Source organism: Porites lutea, chromosome 5 (assembly GCF_958299795.1).
Source record: "Porites lutea chromosome 5, jaPorLute2.1, whole genome shotgun sequence".
Lineage (NCBI taxonomy): Eukaryota > Metazoa > Cnidaria > Anthozoa > Scleractinia > Poritidae > Porites > Porites lutea.
The window spans coordinates 16355034-16375437 of record NC_133205.1 but is presented as its reverse complement, the minus strand read 5'-3'; the positions used below and the strand labels follow the sequence as shown (position 1 = coordinate 16375437).

Genomic DNA, 20404 nt, shown 5'->3' with positions numbered 1-20404 from the left:
CATATTTGAGAAAACTGTGTGAACAATACGAAATGGTATCTGTATTGACACTTACTGCCTATCTACTGATATTTCTCTCTTGAGGATTCTGTTTCTGTTTGAGACGGCACGGATGTGAGAGTTTTGTTTAAACTAAGCAGCAAATACATAAATTATAATTTCTTTAAATGTAACAAGTGTGTTAAACTGGTGACCTCATGATGCCATCCTCAAGGCTGTTGTGCAAAAACGTACTAGCCTCTATTCGGTCAATCATATTCCTACGATGTCATTCAAAGAGCTTTCGAGCATTCGATCTATTCTAAGGTCTGAACCTGTGCTAAGCTTTCTGTACAGCTTACTTAAGTACAGGAGTCATATCACTCGTTCAGCAAAACTGGGACATGGCTAAACATTGTCACATGAAGGCAGTATTACTCTGAATTTCAATAAAATTGTGAAGTGGCTATTGTAACTTTTATCCGAATGACCGGTGGATCCCTTACCGCTCCATATCGGGTCCTTTGGAAACAACGATTTGGAGGGCGTATATAACTATGACTTTCAATCAAATTGTGAAAAAGCTAGCTATTGTAACTTTTATCCAAATGACCTGCATGTAAATACCTTACCCGCTCCATACCGGGTCCTTTGGAAGCGAAAATTTGAAGGCGTTGTTACTCTGACTTTGAATCAAATTGTGAGAAGGCTATTGTAATTTTTATCCAAATGACCTCTAGATACCATGGCCTCTCCATATCGGATTCTTTGGAAGCGAAGATTTGGAAGTTGTAGTTACTCTGACTATCAATCAATGTCACTCTGATTTTCAATCAGATTGTATTGTGAAAAGGCTATTTTAACTTTTATTCCAGATACCTTGCCTCTCCCTATCGGGTCCTTTGGAAGCGAAGATTTCCAAGGTGGAGCAGAAGTACGATTTGTGACGTTAGAGGAAAAAACCGTGTTTGATAAAGTACAGTCCAGGAGTGGAGGCGTAGCAAAACAGCGAGTTCCAGATGGGATGGTGCAGATGGAAGCACGCTCCCCGGTGGGACAAATCCTGGGAATAAAAGTTTGGGTTTTCCGGGAGCCATCAGCGGCAAAACTTCACCAAGATCAAAACGGACCCGTCGAACTTCAGGTCATTCATGGAAGACACGATATCGAAAAGGTACCATATTAATTCTTGTTTCCTTTGCAGTAGGCTTTCTTTTTAAGTGTCCTCTTGTGTTCCCCAGCGGTGAAGAGACAGCATCTGCGTGGTTTTGTTTTGTCATCTCTCAGTATTTCGTCAATTTGACAACTACCAAACTGGTCAAACTTAAGTAAGCACAAAAGACTCAAGGACTACTTGCAACCTTTCAATTAAGAAAGGGGTAAACAGGAGAAGTAAAGCTTAGACAAGAAACACTTTTCTGAAGAGCAAATTTATTATTTGATCCCCAAGAGATTTCCTTAAACCCACAGTTAGGCGGTGCTTGATGCTTTCTGGCATTGCATTGTTTTCGGCGAACATGATCACAATAAACTTTTCTGGCCCCGATGATATTCAAAGGCTGCATAGCGCTATCCACCGAATCACTGTCCAGTAGATCATGAAAGGGATCCCATTTCCAATTGCAATTCTCATTTGTTTACGGTCCTTTGCTGTTTTGCAGTATTATTTCTCTGTGAACTTGGACTCCGTTTATGATGGCCCCTTTGCTCCAGTGTACCAATTAGCTAAAGTGGAAATGGATAAGAGGAACATTTTTCAGTTGCTAGTCGAGCTGTCGTTTCACAACGGACTTGACGAAGAAACGCAACAGTTCTACAGCAAGCCATTCATGATGAGGAGCAGACCCAGAAATGATCAAGCGAATAAAAACAAGAAACGCAAACTTTCTGGTAAGTATGAACCCAGTGTTCTCGTCTCAGTAACCTAAGAGGATGGGAGTGTATTCTGGTGCGAGTAACTAACTGGAAAAGAAACCTTATGTATAAGCTAGTAATTCACTTGAATTACATACTAGCCTTTTCAAAGCAAGAAAAGTCGAGACAAAAGGCCCAGTTCAAACATCGAACTTTTCTGTACCTAAGTTCTAGCTATTTGGGTCGACCCAAATGATAACAGTTCGACCGTTGATTCAGAAGTCAAACTTAATTAGTCGGACTCAATTCATTTTCACGATGTACGTGCCGTCTACAATGTTTACCGGTGAAAATAAATTATAGTAATTTATGCATTAGGTTGGGCGCGTGAAAAGTTCGACGTTTGAAACGATGTCGCCCCTCAGTCGAAATTCCTTTGTAGGCTCTCAACTTTAATTAATGGGTCGGCCCAAATTAGAGGGTCAGACTTAATTGATTCAAGCGTCAATTTTTTCATGTACTTATTATAATTGAAGGACTGGGTTCGATAGATGAAGAGTTAGACGTTGTAACTGGGCTTTAGTCTCCTTCAGCTTTGATATTCGGAGGAGACCTTATATGAATGGCGTTGTACTTATTTGTAACTCAAACCTAGCATTTAAGAATAGTGGTGAACCATCCCATTGGAGTATGTTTTGACTGAGCCAAACCCTCGTGAGCGAGATGTCATTTGAATAGTATTTATGTTAAAAAAAAATTACAGTTGTAAACGGGATTTGGAACTACTCAGGCTTCTCAGATTATAAGCTACGTTCCGCGCTGTTGTAATAGACCTTTTTAGCTTGTAAGTTTTGTTTTCTTAATCAGTCAGACCACGTGATCTTCTCCAAGGAATTTGTCTTTTGTTTTTTCATAAATTATGCATACATATGCACGTGCATATAATGACATTTGAAAGAAACAGTTCTCTGGGGAACCATCACGTGGTCTGAAATAGAAAAACAAAACATACAAACTAAAAAGGTCTATTGGCCAAACCGGAAAATACCACAATATTCTTTAAATTGCCGTTTAGGTGGGGCTTCATGTAAACCTCACCTGTGCATTATCTTAAGTTTTTTTGTATGAACTACACGAGCAGTGTAAGCATTGCACGTGCAAATCGTGCAGAGCACAAAAGGTATTGCAAAAGTCGGCTTTACATGAAGCACCACCCAAATGGGAAATTAAAGAATATCATGGTATTTTCGGCGTTGGCCAATTTCTTATTAGGAAGTGAATTTAGAATTTCCTTTATTTTCACTCATTTTTCTTTCTCTTTTGTTATTTTAGGAGGCAGCGACGAGGAGGAAGGTAAGTTTGATCACGTCGGCTGATTTTTTCTTAACATTGAAGATGGCTGGAGAAAGAGCTGAAGAGTGTTGAGTCAGCGACTATTTTTTTGTGCAAAGAGGCAGCTTGAACGGTAAACCTAGGTGATTGGTTTTCCTACGGAAAAGGTAGCGATTCAATTTCCTGGTGCGATCATGTTTCGGCACTAATGATTGGCCTTCTGTGCTTCAGGCCTGTCGTCGTACTAAACAGAAGACCTATGTTAATTATTATGGCGAAATATTTTTCTCTTTTTTATCACACTGACAATTCTTCACTGACATCTACACTTAACTACCTCGCTACGCTACCATTTCACAATCATGCCTGAAAGTCCGGTTATAATTAGTTCAAGACAAAGCTAACGTTATTCGCCATTAATGAAAACCTTACACTAACTTTCTATTCTATTTTTAATTATTTCTAGACTCACCGACAGGGGATAGCCCGACTAGCTCAGTTAGCTTCATGGGTGAGTTGTTGATGTTGTTGTTTACTGTCAGTAAATAGTTAATAGACGTTCAATAGCATTCCTATCATGATAATTATTTTGACCAATAAAAACTGGAATAGTTTAGACATGTGTCATTGCTCTTAGCAGTGAACTGCCGTGGTACTAAACTCAAGCTATACCCCATTTAACATCCACTACGTTGAAATCCTCTCCTCGGCTATTGATCATACTTTGGTTGGTGTACAATTGGAAGAAAACAGATGGAATTATCATTGTGGTAAAAATCATTATCATTATCATTATCGTTATAGTTATCTTTATCAATTGCTATTGTAGGATCTGCTGAATTCCAACACCTTCGAGTGATAGAACACCTGGACGCAAAACGAGCGTACATTGAGCATCTTACGTTCAAGGTACAGGAGGCAGGTCATAGGAAAGCGGACATCGGATATCACTTTAGATTAAAAGACCCAAATGCTTGTGATGATTTCGAGGAAGGAGATGTCGTTGGTTTCTACAAGGATGACGACGGGCACTCAAGTATACAGCTATTAGATAACAAAAATGGAAAGGATGCTTTTATGGCAGGCGTCATAAGCCGGTCAGCTTATCTGGAGGCCACACCACCCATGAATGAAAACGGTTTGTTCTAATTTTGCTTTTTCAAACCAACAGCTGAATATGAGTGGGGGAAGAGGGGAGTTCATTCGCGATTACCGAAAGGGATAAAAGGATGGCTTTGGCTTAGCCTGCCAAAACATCCGTTTCTACTCGCTTTTCCCCGCTGGGGACGTTTCGCGCGGGGAACGTCTGCGACTCAGTGACATAAATTCCATGCTGATGATGCAAATCAATGTTTACTTAATCAATCCGGTAGTCATGGGGTTCCAAATATAAATTTGTCCAATTTTACGTGTCTTATGGTCGATTTTGGAAAAGTGTTATGTTCATCTGCCAACGAGCGCCAGCAAAACTCAAATGCTTCCTCTAGAGAAGACTATATTCCACAAATATTGACTGTTTTGTTAGAGATTCTTTGCGTTTAAATTTGGCCTTTGTGGCCTTTTGTCTTTTGTCTGTCATTTGTAAACAATAACTAAAACAATGTAACTACTCCGCCGACCAATCAGCGCTTCTGACCGGATTCCGGACAGATTTTACGTCATCGGTATGGAATTTCTGTCGCTGTCCTCCGCACGAAACGTCCCCAGCGGCGAAGAGCGAGGAGAAACGGATGTGTTCGCAGGCTAGCTTTGGCTTTGGCTTCGGCTTCGGTTTTTAATCAGTTTTGAATAAGAACTGCCCTGTATCCACGTGCGCATGCGCCCGACATGCATGACAAAGGACGAGTTTTTGCTACATAGTAAACATCCAGGTCTAAATAGCTGGAGAACATTTTAAAAAATAATTAGTCTTTTTTTGGCGTTGTGTGGAAAAAATTACAAGGATGCATCCAAACATCAAAAATACCTATGAACGCTTAATCCTTACACCAGGATCAACGAAAGCTTTGTCATACATTTACATCTTAGTTTACTCTTGAGTTTATCTATAACGTACATCCACCATTGAGGAAACAGAAAACATACATCGGCTGAGCTGTTTTAATTGGCTAACCTACATTCTCTCAATAATTGTCACAACACAAAAGTTTACAGGGGATCTAAGGGGGGTGTTTACATGAGAAAACTTGCACCCGCGCGAATTTTATACCTGGATGACTTTTTTATTTCGTATCGCGTTTACATTTTGACTTGGTCATTTCATATCTCGTTGTTTGAAGGTACACTTTATGTTGAAAAAATACACGTAAGTTTCAAAATCGCAAACATTACGCATGCGCTACCCGTTCCAGTCTACCGGCAGACCGATTTCACACCGAAACGTGTGGTCGTTACATGATACTGTTGCGAGATTTCGCACCGGAGTGAAATTCTCGCCTCGGTACAACAATCGGGGTGAACTCACGCCGGGGTGACTCTCGCTGGCATGACACTTTGTGGTGGTATCATGTAAACAAATGTAGAGCCATGAGAGAGAGCCGTAGTGAACTCATTCGGGCGCGAAAGTCGCCCCGGTGTCATGTATAAACAGCCCCTAAGACACAAACAACAACAGTACAAAAAAACAGGATTTGTAAACAGGGTAATCCAGGTGAATTTCACATACATACATTTCTCTGTGTCATAACATCGACATAGAAGGTCACCAATTTCTGTGTAATTTGGTGTACCCCTTTTCCTTTTAGATGACACAGACGTTGTTTGTGTAATTGGAGTAATTCAAGTCAAGTGCATAGGCTCTGTTCGTGCTGGTGAACGCATATACGCTACAGTCGATCCCGAGAATCCAGGAACTGCCATCCCAGAATCTCACCTGCCACCCAGCGTTCTCCTGAGTCGAAGCAGCATTTTACTGGGCATGTCCATGCAAGAGAAGAAAGCTTCTAAACTTGATGATGTGAATATGGTGCAATGCTTTGTGTGTATAGTACTAGGAGTCACCGATAAACAAATTACTTCAGAAATAGAACACATGTACGATCAGTTTGAGATGGATATGAATGTAAAGCTTCGAAAAGAGCGACAAAGATACAGAAAAAGTAAGTTCTGCGCTAAGTTGGGTTTCTGCCTCATTTTCTATTCTTCTAGTCTATTAACCTGAGGCTTTGTTTGTTTGTTTGTTTTTCTTGTTGCTGTTTCCTTTTGTAAATACTTTGAGTAACAATCATGTTTTCTTTACTCGATGTCATTATTTCTGCCGTCATATAAAAATATCGTGAGAAAACTTTGTCCTTTTAATGGTGGAAATGTGAAGGGGCTTCAAGATCTCGGAACGATCCTCCCTTAATATCGGTAGAAATATATTAGAAGCCGAGCAGTGCCGCGATAAAGGGCTTTCCTCTGTCTTCTAAGTTTGTCTGCTTATAATTGCTTTGACACTAAATTTCTTTTCGTGCCTCTTACTTGATATTTCCAAATAATTACTGGCTTATATTAACAACAGTATCTGATAAGCTGTGTGAGGTTTAGCCAGCACGACAACAAAGTTCCTCAAAACTTTCTAGGAATAAAAACGCACCCGCTCAAACTGTTTCAACCTGTAGTTTGTTCTATGAACAACAACATTATTATACTAAAGATGACTGGGCTCGAGAGAGTCAAACAAGGTTGTCGCAGAGTTGTATCTTCTTGTAGAGGTCATTCTACAGGAGCTCAGGAATAACAAAACCGACCATCTCATCTAAGAATTTTGAGACCAAGTACGAACGATTGATAAGAGCTAGGTTTGACAGGCTTTTACACAAGGCCCCAAACTGCGGGCTTATCACAGTGCTTGTTAATGTATACTAATTTTATAAGCGATTAACAATACGCGTTGGTTTTTTCGGCTTTTGGTCTTTCTTCAGATTTTTCTCACATTAAATAGGTTGCAGTATGGGGCAATCCTATTGCTGAGATAACGTATAAATTGCCTGCGGGCGTCGGTCCGGCATCTGACCTTTGAAGGGAAGATCTATTCTGATTGTGTTGGCAGATAATCGTCGTTTTTCATTTCTGGCTTACTTGTTCAAATATTTTGAACAAAAATTTTGTTCATAGAGATTGCACCCCAGGGGGGCAGACCCTGGGGATTTGCTGGTCAGTGGTATACCCTATCAACGATTCCCGGATGTTGTTCGAGGTGTTCACTTCGCGCCCTTGTCGCACGAGATTTAGGACTTGAATTAATCAAGTTTCGTCGACATGCCTGTTTACAAATCTCGTAGCTCGGAGCTCGGATAGAAATAAGAAGAAAGCTGTTCTGGCGAATTCTTCCGTAGGTGATTATAACATAAGAGTCCTGCAGAGTTCCATGGGAACTCCAGCCACTACTACCAATCCTGGGTAGTACCCAATTCACCGAATTTCATGTGCATCCCAGGGACTCACAGCGCTAAAAAACCATACGTCTTTTCTCCACTTTTAGAAAGAAAAAGAAAAGAAAGAAGAAACTTTACTTACCGAGGGTAAACTACATTATTACCGGTAACCCGGTAACCCGGTAATTCACATAACGGCCCTCAAAACCTCAAAAGAAAGTTTAAAATATACATGTACAAGTCAACTATTTGGTCAAGTGGAGCCAACTGCACTGAAATACGGCAAATTTAAATGAGGGTTTAAGCAAAGCAAATAGCTGGTTTTTGTGCGTAAAATTCGTACATTCGTACGTTAAACACTGGTCCTTATTGTTGCACCCAGGGGGCAGGGGGTTTGTCAGAATTCCTCTGCCCTATACCCAGGGGGATTTGATTTGGCATGTGGTTTGAATGGGCATTTGGACAAATCCCCCTGCGACCCCGGGGGTGGCCACCAGGGGCAAGCCGCTGATTGACGCCAATTAGATAATCAAGTCGACAGAAGATTGAACGTAGCTTGGCGCATTCTTCAGTAAGACTTCTGTTGTAGATGACAGGGCAATTAGGCGATGTAACATAGTATTTATATTATTTATAACGTTTGTCTATAGTTCTTCAAGTTCTTACCATTAATAATGTCCGATGAATGGCGATAAGATCCGATGACTGAACCACACATAAAAGGGCCAACATGGCGGCAACTTCCTAAACCTGACGTGGCAGCTAAGCTTTTAAAACATACCGCTGACAACGAGGCCATGCAGTGACAATCTTCAATTTTATCGATAACTTTTTTCTTTTCTTTTTCAGTACTGTGCCTATCGTTGACCGTGCTTATTTTTGTCATTGGTTTGGCCATATTTTTCCTCGTGGAATACCTCTACCCAGGAAGTGCACTAAGATACATGTTGTGCAGAAAAGGTTCACTTGACGGCACTGCAACCTTTACTTTTATTCCTTACGGTGACATAACTCAGGTAATATTTGTAAACAGTGGTTTGTTCCTTGCTGGTAGATGAAATTGCAAAACTACAGAGATAACAAATTTCCTTGTTCGTCGACTTTTATAAAAAAAACCTAACATTTTTTAATCAACTTGGCAACATCTTGGGAAATGTTTTATTTATCAATTTTTTTATTCATTACATATATGAGCTACCTAAGATGATTAATATTCCTTAAAAGCAGCTCTTTGCGACTCAACTGAAAACGTCTGTTGCAAATATCATAGCACAGTAAACTTAAACATATAGAGCCCTTCAGCATTATATGTTCAAAATCCCTCCAAAGGCTCCACTGTCAGGCTAGGAAATAACATATTCGACAGTTCAATATTTCAAAACAACTTGGCATGTATGGTTCATATCACTTTAAATGATGATCACTTTCTAAGTTGTTTAGTAATCGTATTTGTTTGTCTTGTTAGCGTTGCACTACTCATGGAATTGAATTTACATGGGAGGGTTTGCAACGAAAGTTGTCCCCAGAATTGGATAATATTGTCCCCAATAGAACATGTAAGTATCATTCTAGATAGTAGTATTCTTGAATTTATACAAAGTTAACTTTCAAATGAAGTTTTCCCTCGGCAAAAGGTTCTTTTTAACCCTGTGGCTATGACGGTGAAGTCTTGAATCAATTAAGCATGAGGTAAAAACTTTAGAATAATACCAGTCTGCAAGGTATAACTACTAAGAACTGAAGTGTGAGCAAAATCTTTCATGGACTTTTCCACTACTGAAATGAAGTTCTGTACACAAGCTTTTAGAAAAACGATGACTGTATCCTGTTTTCGGCGGAAATTCGGGCCCCGTATAATTGGCTCTCACTAATACTGTAAACATCGAAAATGCCGGCATCCTTGACGATACGTTTTCGTTCCCTGACTATTTTGGACATGTGTACTACTCGGTGCGCTGTTACGTTAAGGGCGTGAACAATGCTCCTTTTTTCCGACCACCACATGAGCGTCCTCAGCTAAAACGTCAAAGATTTTGCCTTTCCACACTAAAACGACAAACCTCCGTTTTACATAGGGCTCCACTTTCGGCCCGCGTGCTGACTACAATCGGCCACCAATTAAGGCCTCGCCTAGATGGAAAAAAATATTTTTGCTACAAGGTAGGGAGGATCCCCAATAGGTTTTTTCTGCATATGGGATTTCCTTTATTGGAAGCTTGAGATTCGGGATTTTAAAGCAAAGTCAAGGCGACATTCTGGATTGAAAGTAGGCGTGACGGATGAGATGCCAAAAATAATTAACCATCGGGATGTACAGGATTGCCCGAAATTTGGCTTGTGATTACGCTAGGATAAGAACCCTACGGGCACCCTCCGTAGGTGCGTTACTTTTATTGGATCGCTTTCCCATAGATATAGGGGTGTCACTGAAGGACCTGTAACACCAAATGATATAGCATTGAACAAACTTGTAATTTGACTCTTGTTTTATTTGTCTTTTAGGGACTTCGGGAAAGTACCACTTTTATTTAAACGTGGATCGCTGTGCTTATGGAGGATCACTGAAGTTGTCTGCTACTGTACGAGGCATTTCCAATAACAAACAAATTTGCGGACCTATTATTTTTGCCGTTAATCCCTACTGCACAGCTGTTTATTATCACCAAGATGCGCCACATGCGGGCTGGAAACGGTATAAATCAGTCAGATATTACCCCGAATTGCAGAAGCTTCTGACATGTAAACCAAAGAGTGAATTCGTCTGATACGAAGCAATTTTTCTGACAACTATTTACGACACGTACCAGGGAGTCCCGTGGCGTCGAGGACGTCTCGAAGAAGCCTTCCGCGTGCCGACTGCTTTAAGCCCCATTGGTACTAGCAAATCAGAGCGATTTTCGTTTGACCTTAAAAATGGTTTCCATAAGTCCTTCTCGCTTCTTTTATCAGCTAAAAGGTCAAGGAATCATTTCCTTGCTGCCAAAGAAACCCCGGACGAAAGAGATGTCGTGCGATTGTGAAAATAGAAGCCCAATTCTCTTCGACCACGTTGGGGAAAAATTACTTTTCAGAAATCTTATTTTCAGCCAAGAAGCCTTTCTGTGTCGGCAAATCTAACTAAACCCCACACACGTTTGTGTTTGTTCAGGGTTGCCACGGTCAGGGAAAAGTCAGGGGAAAACGAACATTTTTCAAGGTCAGGGAAAAGTCAGGGAACTTGTTTGATATCGTCAAAGTGAGTGAAAAGTCAGGGAATTCTGTTTTCCTTTTTATAGTTCATAAGTTTTCAAGTTTTCTTCAAGATTTTGAAATGCATTTTCTATCGGAAAATACGAAAAGTATGCCACAAAGCAAGCAAAGCGATCAACACTCTACGTCTAACACATGTAGTAGTTGTGGTCAGTGGTTTTCTTGTCAATGCTTTTTTTCCAAATTCCTTCTTCCTCGCGGAAAGAGGTTGAAAATGAAGAGAAAACTGTCGATGGCCTGCAGAAAAAGCTAAAGTGAAGGTAAACATGGATTGTTTCTCATTAATAAAAGGTCAGTGAAAAGTCAGGGAATTTTTATCTTTCTGATGAGTGGCAACCCTGTTGTTCGTTAAATCAATCAAATTCTTCTGACCTTGTTTGTTTCTTATTTTAGTTAAGTTCGTGAGTAATCATTTCAAGCGCAAACTCTGATCAAACGAAAGTCGCTCTATCCTTCTGCGGAGCCGTCTTAGGCAGACCTTTGACTTAGACGAAGCATTAATCTTCAGTACTATGATCGAGCCGTAAGAGTGCGGTATTGCTGTAGGATTCTAAAATTGACTTAGCCCGTAGGAAACAGCAGACATTTCGCGGCGACGCCACCACTGGTTTCCCCACGAAATGACGTCTGATAAACGAGCGCAGAAATTCCATACCGATGACACGTCACTACCCAGATCTGGGTAGTGCTTTTGACTGGATAAATTCATGCCTAATCCAATCAGAAGCAGTACCTGGATCTGTGTAGTGACACGTCATCAAGATGGAATTTCTGCGCTTGTTTCTCAGACGTCATTTCTCGGGAAATGTCGGCTGTTTTCTCAGACTAGGTTTGTAGATGATAGGTGTTGCTTTATCATGAGTTTTATCCTTTTTGAAAGTTTATAGTTGATGGTGCATATACAAGTCTTATCAGCACTGCAACACGGGAAGACAATTTCTTTAGTTGGTACTTTTTATACATAAATGCGCGCAGTCAGACAGCGTCGCTTACCAAGGATCGCAATATTTTTATTGAATGAAAATTGCTATCTTTCTTATGTTTAAAGAAAACAAAAAAAAGAACATCCTGGCTAACACTTTAAGCTAAATTGCATTAAAAGGTATGGCGATCTTGTTCAAGGCGCGACACATAAAGTAATGTATTTTTCCTTAGGCTGTAATGAACCTTTAACTCAGATGTAGAACAATGGTGGTTGTCAGCTCTAATCCTTGTGGCCTATGTCAACTGATGTAGTCAGTCAACATCTGAAAAATCAAAGGGAGTTTGAGTTGAGATCACCAGGTGTTAGCTAAAGCGAAAGAGTTCAGGTTGACTCCTGATATACATATATTACGTCGAAAATTAGTCTCACATTGTTAGTGTGAATTCGTAGCTGATGCGCCTATTCAAATAGCTAATTAGCCGGAAAGGATAAATAATTTACGTAGCATTTATCAATCAGGCAACTTAGTATAATGTATATATGGGCTATTTCTTGAATCTCGAGACAGCTGTAATTTTATTTTATTATTATTATTTCCTTTTTTTGCACCGCACTCAAAGGTAACAATGTGCACCATATTTATGTTTTACGGCTGTGTGGTAGTCAATCAATTTTCTTGTTTTGTAAGTAAAAGTTATCAAAAAATGCCATGGACTGTTTTCGCATGACATCACGTCCGCTATATTGGTGTAACGGCATAATAAAACGGCATCCATATTAAGCTACAGCCAACAATTTTGGGAGTTCTTGCGTTCTTTTGCACGCAGCTAAAACTGAGTTTGTCTGATTTCAAACTTTGCACAACAAGACGCCTAAATTCGTTTCCGTGGGATGCGTTGGTCTATGGAAGCATAATGGCGTTCTATCTGCATTTGGAAAAATTAGGGAAACCGGAAAGATGTGTCATGTTATGAGCATCGATGAGTAGGTTACCTGTATGGGTTGGTTTAGTGTGCTTATGACTGAATTTACAGTAGCCTGCGTGGCAGGCTACAATTTCTCCCCAATCCACATCCCCTTTTTGCTTCCTCCCTATCACCTACCCCTTTCGACACCTGCTACGCAAGCTAAATTTATAGTTGTCAGTGGTCGCAAGGATGGAGTTTGATCTTGTTTTGATCTATCGCTATTTACACAATGATGTGAATGCTATTATTCTTCTTTGAGCAAGAAAAGACGGTGAAAAACTTTTCGAAGAAACTGTACACAAGTAAGATAAAGAAGAAGCTAAGATGAAAAGTTGGGTTTGGGACTTAAAAAATGCCTAAACTAGCACAAATCCTCAAAAGGTCAGGCGGTTCGAGGAAGGTATGTGTATCGGTCTTTTTCTTTTCTGATCATTGTATAAAACAAATAGATTCCATGTTGCCGTGCGTCTGTTCAGTAATAGATCACAGAGGACGTCAAAATGTGGTAAAAACAACAGTGACACACGAGCCGCAGGCGAGTGTGTCACTTCTTTGTTTTTACGACATTTTGACGTCATCTGTGATCTATTACTGAACAGACGCACGGCAACATGGAATCTATTTGTTAAGTAGTTATTTTCGTAGCACGACTTGGATAAGAAAAAGAAGTTATTTTGCATCAAAACAATTAGGTTTACCCGTGTAACGGAAACAACTAATGTAGAACATGCGCATAATGCTCTCTGATTAACCTGAACAGGAACTATATGTATAAAGATACGTCATATCTTGGTAGTAAGTTGCCACAGGTAACTTTTTCAAAGACAAATAAACATTGTAGTTTTAGGTTAATGGACAAAACATCCGCTTGCTTTATCCAGGGTCGAACCCAGGGTTACAAAGTTCGATAAAGTTCCAATGTTTTAATCCAAGATGAAAGTTTCATATTCCAAGATGCTCTTGATACGGTTAAAAATTAATTGCAATGTGTTTCCAAAGTCTCAAAGTTAACATAGTTCCAACGATTATCCCTGATTTCAAGGTATAATAAGTTTACTAAGGTCTTGATCCGTCTCCCATCCAGAAGTCTAATCCATGCCGAAAACGAGTCGTCGATCGACGAGGACAATATTTTCGCGGTTTCACCGCCAGTCGTCAAGGGATCGTCAAGGTGTTTCCGATAAGAAAAGAAAAAAACTCTAGCTGTGCTCGGCAAAAACTGGCGAACTCCGAATAGAAAAATTAAATCTATCGGAAATCACGCCTCGCAACCAGACCCTTCTAAAATTAAAACCTTATGAAAAAGCTAGACCTAAACAAAAAAGAATCACGAAGGAAAGAAATAATTTGGCTTAGGTCGCCTTTCGCTGGTTAACAAACCGCCATCCTAAACCACGAGTGGGAAAACTCTCGCGCGACAAATTTGGCAAGGAACGTTCTGATTTCAACGTTCTTCAGAGGAAGCAAATCGATTAGAAATCGATACAGATTTTGAACAATCTGTTTGGTCGGCTTGGAAGAAGAGAGGATCGATAAAGATTTTACGCAATCCTATTGGCTGGCTTAACAATTTTGGGTACAACGGAACCGGATTTTTACCGTGGAGTGCCACAGGCATCCCACGGAATAACTCCCAACTACAGGCAACAACATGCAACCGGCTGTGCAAACGAACGCTACATGTAACATCCAACAATGTTGGGAGTTGTTGGCCAACAATGTTGCGTCCTTTTGCACGGGGTTTAGCCATTGTTGGCCAACAACTCCCAACATTGTTGGATGCTACATATTGCGTCTGCTTGCACACCTTGTTGCATGTTGTTGGGAGTTGTTGCATCCGTTTGCACACTACTGCAACACGGCCGCAACAAAACGCAACATTGTTGACGCAACACTGTTGGGAGTTGTTGAGTCCTTTTGCACGTAGCTTTAATTAGTGTTTCACGCCGGTAATCCCTATTTCTTTTGTAAAAAACACACTCTTTTGTTCCCATAGATTTGCATAGCTGCTGGCCACGTGAGTAAAGACGTTCTGTAGAGCGCATTCACCGACGTGGCCAGCAGCTATGCAAATTTATTGGAACAAAAGAAAGCGTTTGCATGAGAAAAGAGTTCAACTCCCAAAGGACTGGTTTGGGACACCACCATGGCCGCCGTGACGTCATGTGAAACATTCTTTTGAACAACTGACTTCCTACAATGTTAAGTCAATAGTGGAACATTATGATAGATAGGCTGTAATATGAAAAGTTGAGATGTACCGATAATAGTTCTAGTTATAAGTAGCAAGCTCAGAGGCACAACGTTTACAGTTTTAGATTCTAATGAACCTTTAAATTTACGGTTAAATGTAAAAAAAAAAAAAACGAAACTACTAAAATAAATTCATTTTTATTGCTTTTTGGGAACTGAAGTAAACCATGGTAAGATAGCCTGTTCCAGGCACTCCGATAGTGAGGATGACGCGTAAGTAAAAGGCACGAAAAAATATCAGTTCCTCCCGTTTTATTTTCGTCTTCGCCCTTTCTCACGGGGACCCGACCATCTCTTAGCCTGGAACAGGCTAATGGTAAGACTTTGACCTCGCCCCTCATGATATAATCTGATTCATAGAACGCACCGAATGGCAACCTACGTTGCTGGCGGTTTTGTTTGATAAGTGCGCAAATGAGCGGCGAAGGATAATAAGATCGCTTGCGCTAAATGTCGCTACTCTGGTTTAAACACAATTCTAGGCAAAATCACTGTCCAATAAAGTAAAATGTTCACTTCGGGTTCACGTGCGTCGCTAGAAAATACCGACCGATTTAGGTCAGGTCGGACGTATTCTTCCAGTCCGCAAGATTGTCGAGATCAAGCGCTTGCGCTTGGTTTCAGGACAAGAGCTCTTGTTCCAGGAGTATCAAATCTACCTGTGCAGGCGGGCGGGCAAGACCAAGATGGCCGCTCATTACAACAGGGAATCAATCACGACTATTTAAGGGGAAAATGGGGGACTACATGTAATCGGTCCAGATAGACCGGTTCTGTTGTCCGTACATTATAAGTAAGTTATACAAAATGAAAGCCGTTAACCAACTACAGAGCAAAGGACTTAGCCTGCGACACACACACGTTGCAAACTGGCAGGGTTAAGCATCATGTTGCGTGCATTTAAAGGGGACTATATGTCCCGTTGAGCTAAATTCTGAGCTTAAGTCTTTACTTAGCTTGGTGCATTTGCCCACACACAAAATGCTCCGGGTAATAGAGATATGGAGAAGATATTAAAAAAGTTTCATTGGGAAGCACTAACGGAGCCCCGGGGTTGGGGGTACTCCGAATTTCAAGTTTCAGGGATGATCGAAGGATTTTTTGGTTTGAACTGTTTTCGATTCCGGGATTTTTTTGGGTAGGAATTTGAAATTTAGCAAGTATTTTTTTGGGTGGCATGATTTTAGTAGGGTATTTTTTGGGCTATTCAGAACAATCTGAAGATTCGTGATAGTGCCAGCCTATCACCCGGTCGCTGTTCTGCGATGTAGTACAACCAAACTTGTTTTCCTTTCATTAAGGCTCAGAAATTCAGCATGGGATTTTTTGGGGGTTAATTTTCGGTCCAAGGATTTTTTCGGGTTTTGTTGGAAGCTGTAAGGACTTTTTGGGTTTTGATTTTTGGCCCCATTCGATAATCCCTGTCACCTGAAATCCGGAGTACCCCCCCTCGGGAACGGAGGCCTTAGCCGAGCGGACAACATGAAGGAACCAGTTCAACAATGGCAAAAAAACCAGACCATTATTTTGGAATTCGGTTGATGCGAAGACACCTCAGTTCTAGCTTTCAAAAAAGATAGCAAATAGCTTAAGATAGCCCCTTTAAGATAAGTGAGGAATGAACTATCATCGACACTTTCGAACCAAAGACGATACCGATTCGAAAGTTTCAGCCTATTTTGAATTTGTTTCCCGTGCAAATAAGGAAATTATTTAAACTGTTAACATTCATCTGTAAACAATCAGCTGCTGTGTTTTGTTATTGTGGCATGACAGCAACTGAACTAACTTTCGAATCCCAGCATGTAGCTATTCACACGGAAACCGGAATGTCATTCATTCTGGAGCTCCATATATATGTTTCTCTGTATTTGTTTACATGATACCAAAACGAATTTTCGTTTTTGTACAAATTATTCTGGGATGAGTTCATTCCCGTTTTCATTCCGAATGAAATTCCCGGCCCCTTCTGGTAGGAAATTTCATTCTGGTATCATGATGCGCACTGAAAACGAACTTCGTCCCAGAGTCTAGGGCGAGTCGAGCATGCATGCGTATCTGACCTAACGCGAAAATAAAGTAAGCGACAACGCCTTACGAACTTCACTCTGGAGCGAAACTCATTCCAGAATGAAAGTCATTCCGGTATAATATAAACAGCCCCTAAATTGGGCGACTTCAAACAAGCCATACAGTGACGGTGAATACAGGTATGCCGTATGTCTCCTAAATCAGCAAGTTTCAGAAAGTGAATAATAGTGAGTATAGCAGTGTTTTAATGCTACATGTTGTACCTTCGTAATATTTAGACTGCCAGTAAAGTGCACACAGCTTAAAGTGTTATCTGAAAATACTTGTACCATTTTTTGTAGGAATCATGCCGCTTAATATTTTCATTCTTAGCTTGGCTTTGGTCTTCTTTGTGGAATGCCGCTGCTCAGACGCATCGCGATACATTATTTGTACAATGGGTTCTCTTCATAGCACTTCGTCTTTTACTTTTATTCCTTTCGGTGACATAACTCAGGTAATGCGTCAAGTACGTGCGATACGATACCATATACATCAAAATTTCTCGGGGAAACCGGCTGATATGGTGCAAAATATATAGTGCAAACTACGAGGAAATCAATGGCTGAAATGGTAAATACCGCATGTCATCCTAGTTTACAAGGATTGTAAATTCAGGGGAAAGGCGGTATTTGCCATCTTTGCCCTGGATTTTTCTCGTGGTTTGCACTTTTTTGCTTCATATTTGCCCCAACAAAATTTGATGTTAGCCTGAATTTCAGACATCTCTTCGAGTTGCATTTTCCTCTCAGACTGAGAGGAGTATCAAGTATGTCTGAAATTCGCCCCAATGCTATTTGATGTAAATCTATTTTTTTGTGCATAGAATAGTAGAGTGAAAGTGAATAATTAAATACGTATATTGGCCTGAACCCTTGTTGGCTGTGTATCAGAGCAACATGCAGCGCATGCTCAACAAAGATCTTTTTCGATTTAAGCAGTGTCTTTCTCGAGTAGTGAACTGACTCTCCCAGACCAGAACGGACCCAAAATTCGAGCAAACGAAAGAAAGGCTCTGTGGACAGGGTGCCCTGATCTCTCCCTTTCCACAGGCTCAAGGAAGGCCACCATAAGAACCCCTCCGCAAGGAGGAAATAACGGTTGTTTACCATTTACCACAAACTCCCAAAAATTCCGGTTCTTCAAAAGTAGTTGTAAATTCTTTTTGTATTTAAAATCATTCTGTAAAAAAGATTTTTAAATTTAGTTTTAAAATTATTTATGAACAAGTCAACTACATAAAGTAACACAGGAGCTTAATTTGAATTTATCAACAAAAAACTTTTTCACCGGTTTCATCGATAAATTCAAGTCAAAAGACAAAGCTTTACCTAATGGTTAAAACTTCCAAACCGAACTTCGTCACCTTCTTTGTGTATTTCGGGAACCGCTTGCCTGATTATTTGTGAAATTTCTTTGTTTGTTACGACAGCAAACCGAGAAGGCATTTTGCTCGCAACTTAGCGAGTTTGGTGTCGCTCGCTTGGAGGAACTGGAGGTGAATCAGTGAATAGTGCAGGGCACTTACTGATTGAGTAGCCGATCAGCGCGCGCAAAAAACACTATCCACTGCCTTAGTATATACTAAATATTCTTATCTTGCAGTGTTGATTTCTCTTCTTTTGCCCCTCAGCTGGTTACGTAATTTTAAACAAGTTATTCTAGTTTTGTTTGTAATTCATTAGTATCTTTTGTTGTAATTTCATGTTAGTTCTCAGTGAGTTTCAATTTGTTATGTACTCTTTCAATAGTCCTTGTCAAGAAATTGCTGTATTTTTGTATTTAAGGTTTTTTCATACGCACTCTTTTGGAACTGATGAAGGTCTTGAGACCGTAAACATTTTTAGTAAATTTTATATTAATGTTCAAACGTCTGGCTTTCTCAGATTTTCCTGTAACTGATCATGAGCACGCGCTATGTGCTTCAGGAATTTGCACAAAATATCGCTACGCAAACTGTTTTCGGTGGTGATTCAAAGCACCATGGCCCAAAAACGGCTTCCGTCGCGGTGAGTAGAGAAACAACTTACCCAGTCTGTATTTCTCTTTCAGGAGCTTGGGGCGGAAATTATCACTATTATTTAAACGTGGATCGCTGTGCATATGGAGTATTACTCAAGTTGTCTGCCAATGTAAAAGGACTGTGCGGACCTTATATATTTGCTGTTAATCACAACTGCACGGCTGTTTACTATCACCAAGATGCGCCACACGTGGGCTGGAAACGATATAAATCAGTCGAGCATTACCCCGAATTACAAAGGCTTCTGATATGTAAACCCTACTTAAGTGAAATCGTTTGATGCGGTGAACGATAAAAGCTAAGAGTTAATAAAGAATCAAAAAACTAAGGAAAAAAAAACAGTTCTAATATTTTAAAGAAACTCTTTGTTTAAAAGTAAGTAGATGCATTGCCTGATAATAATTGAAGACAGCCATAGTTAACTATGAGACAGCTTAAGAGGGAAACTAATACAGCAGCGGTGAATAGCTCAGATACAAAGGCTGTGTTAAACTGTTGAGTTTTAATGTTTATATGAGATTACCCAATGTGAAAATAACGTAAAATAAATAAAATGGAAAAGAATCAGCTAACTATTTCTTGTTTTGTTTTGTTCTTTTTCTTTATTCTATTGTTTTTATTGAACTGAAGTCTAGATATCGGTCATGACTCATACATACATACATGCTTTATTTGATATAGCAGGTTGGATTAAAGGCAACCAGCAGAGGCTGATGTGGACCTCAGTGCTGAGACCTACTCACCTCTCGAGAGAAAGACTGAGACCTACTCTCTCGAGATCTACTCTCTCGATCAAAATGTGCGACTAAGAAGGCCATTTGTACGATGATGTCATTTTACTACTACGACTAGAATCCTCCTGGGTTTTTCTTTCTTGTGCAAATAAGGGCTTTTGTTATTTAAACCTCGTGGGATAACCAAATCTAAATATTAAAGGCAAGGCGAAAAGGATTCTGGTTCGTGGTGGTAAATTCACGCCATTGAGCAAACAGCCTATGAGGGACCACTGAACGAGTTATATGGGTGTGTTCCTTTGGGATGATCCGGATTAGGATCAGTGGTCCGTGATCCGTGATCACTCGGACGAATCATAGTGCGTCAGCATGAACCGATAAATCCTTTCCCAGGAAGGATTCTTTGGCTCCTTTGATTTAGTGCATGTCAATCAATTATTGAATTCGGCTTTCGTATCATATGAAGAATTATGGAGATCGAGGAGGGTGTTATCCGTCGAGGCCGTAGGCCGAGGCGGATAACACCCTCCGAGATCCCCATAATTCTTCATATGATACGAAAGCCGAATTCAATAATTGTTTTATTACTCATTTATAATAATTCCTAGTTTAAAAACATAGAAAAAACATGCTTACCTCCATCGATCCATCGATGTTAA

At 40.2% G+C, this 20404-nt stretch overlaps 1 protein-coding gene across 1 annotated transcript in view; it reads left to right on the top strand.

Moving 5' to 3' along the window:
* Window positions 1-11815, top strand: part of LOC140936257 (uncharacterized) — a 17510-nt gene extending 5695 nt beyond the window's left edge. The window contains exons 2-10 of the mRNA XM_073385696.1: window positions 855-1153; window positions 1641-1869; window positions 3166-3186; window positions 3632-3676; window positions 3995-4303; window positions 5910-6263; window positions 8373-8539; window positions 8989-9079; window positions 10026-11815. Of these exons, the coding sequence (XP_073241797.1) occupies window positions 855-1153; window positions 1641-1869; window positions 3166-3186; window positions 3632-3676; window positions 3995-4303; window positions 5910-6263; window positions 8373-8539; window positions 8989-9079; window positions 10026-10288 (1778 nt within the window). The 3' untranslated portion in view covers window positions 10289-11815. The remainder of the gene's footprint in view (window positions 1-854; window positions 1154-1640; window positions 1870-3165; window positions 3187-3631; window positions 3677-3994; window positions 4304-5909; window positions 6264-8372; window positions 8540-8988; window positions 9080-10025) is intronic.
* Window positions 11816-20404: the final 8589 nt, after the last annotated feature.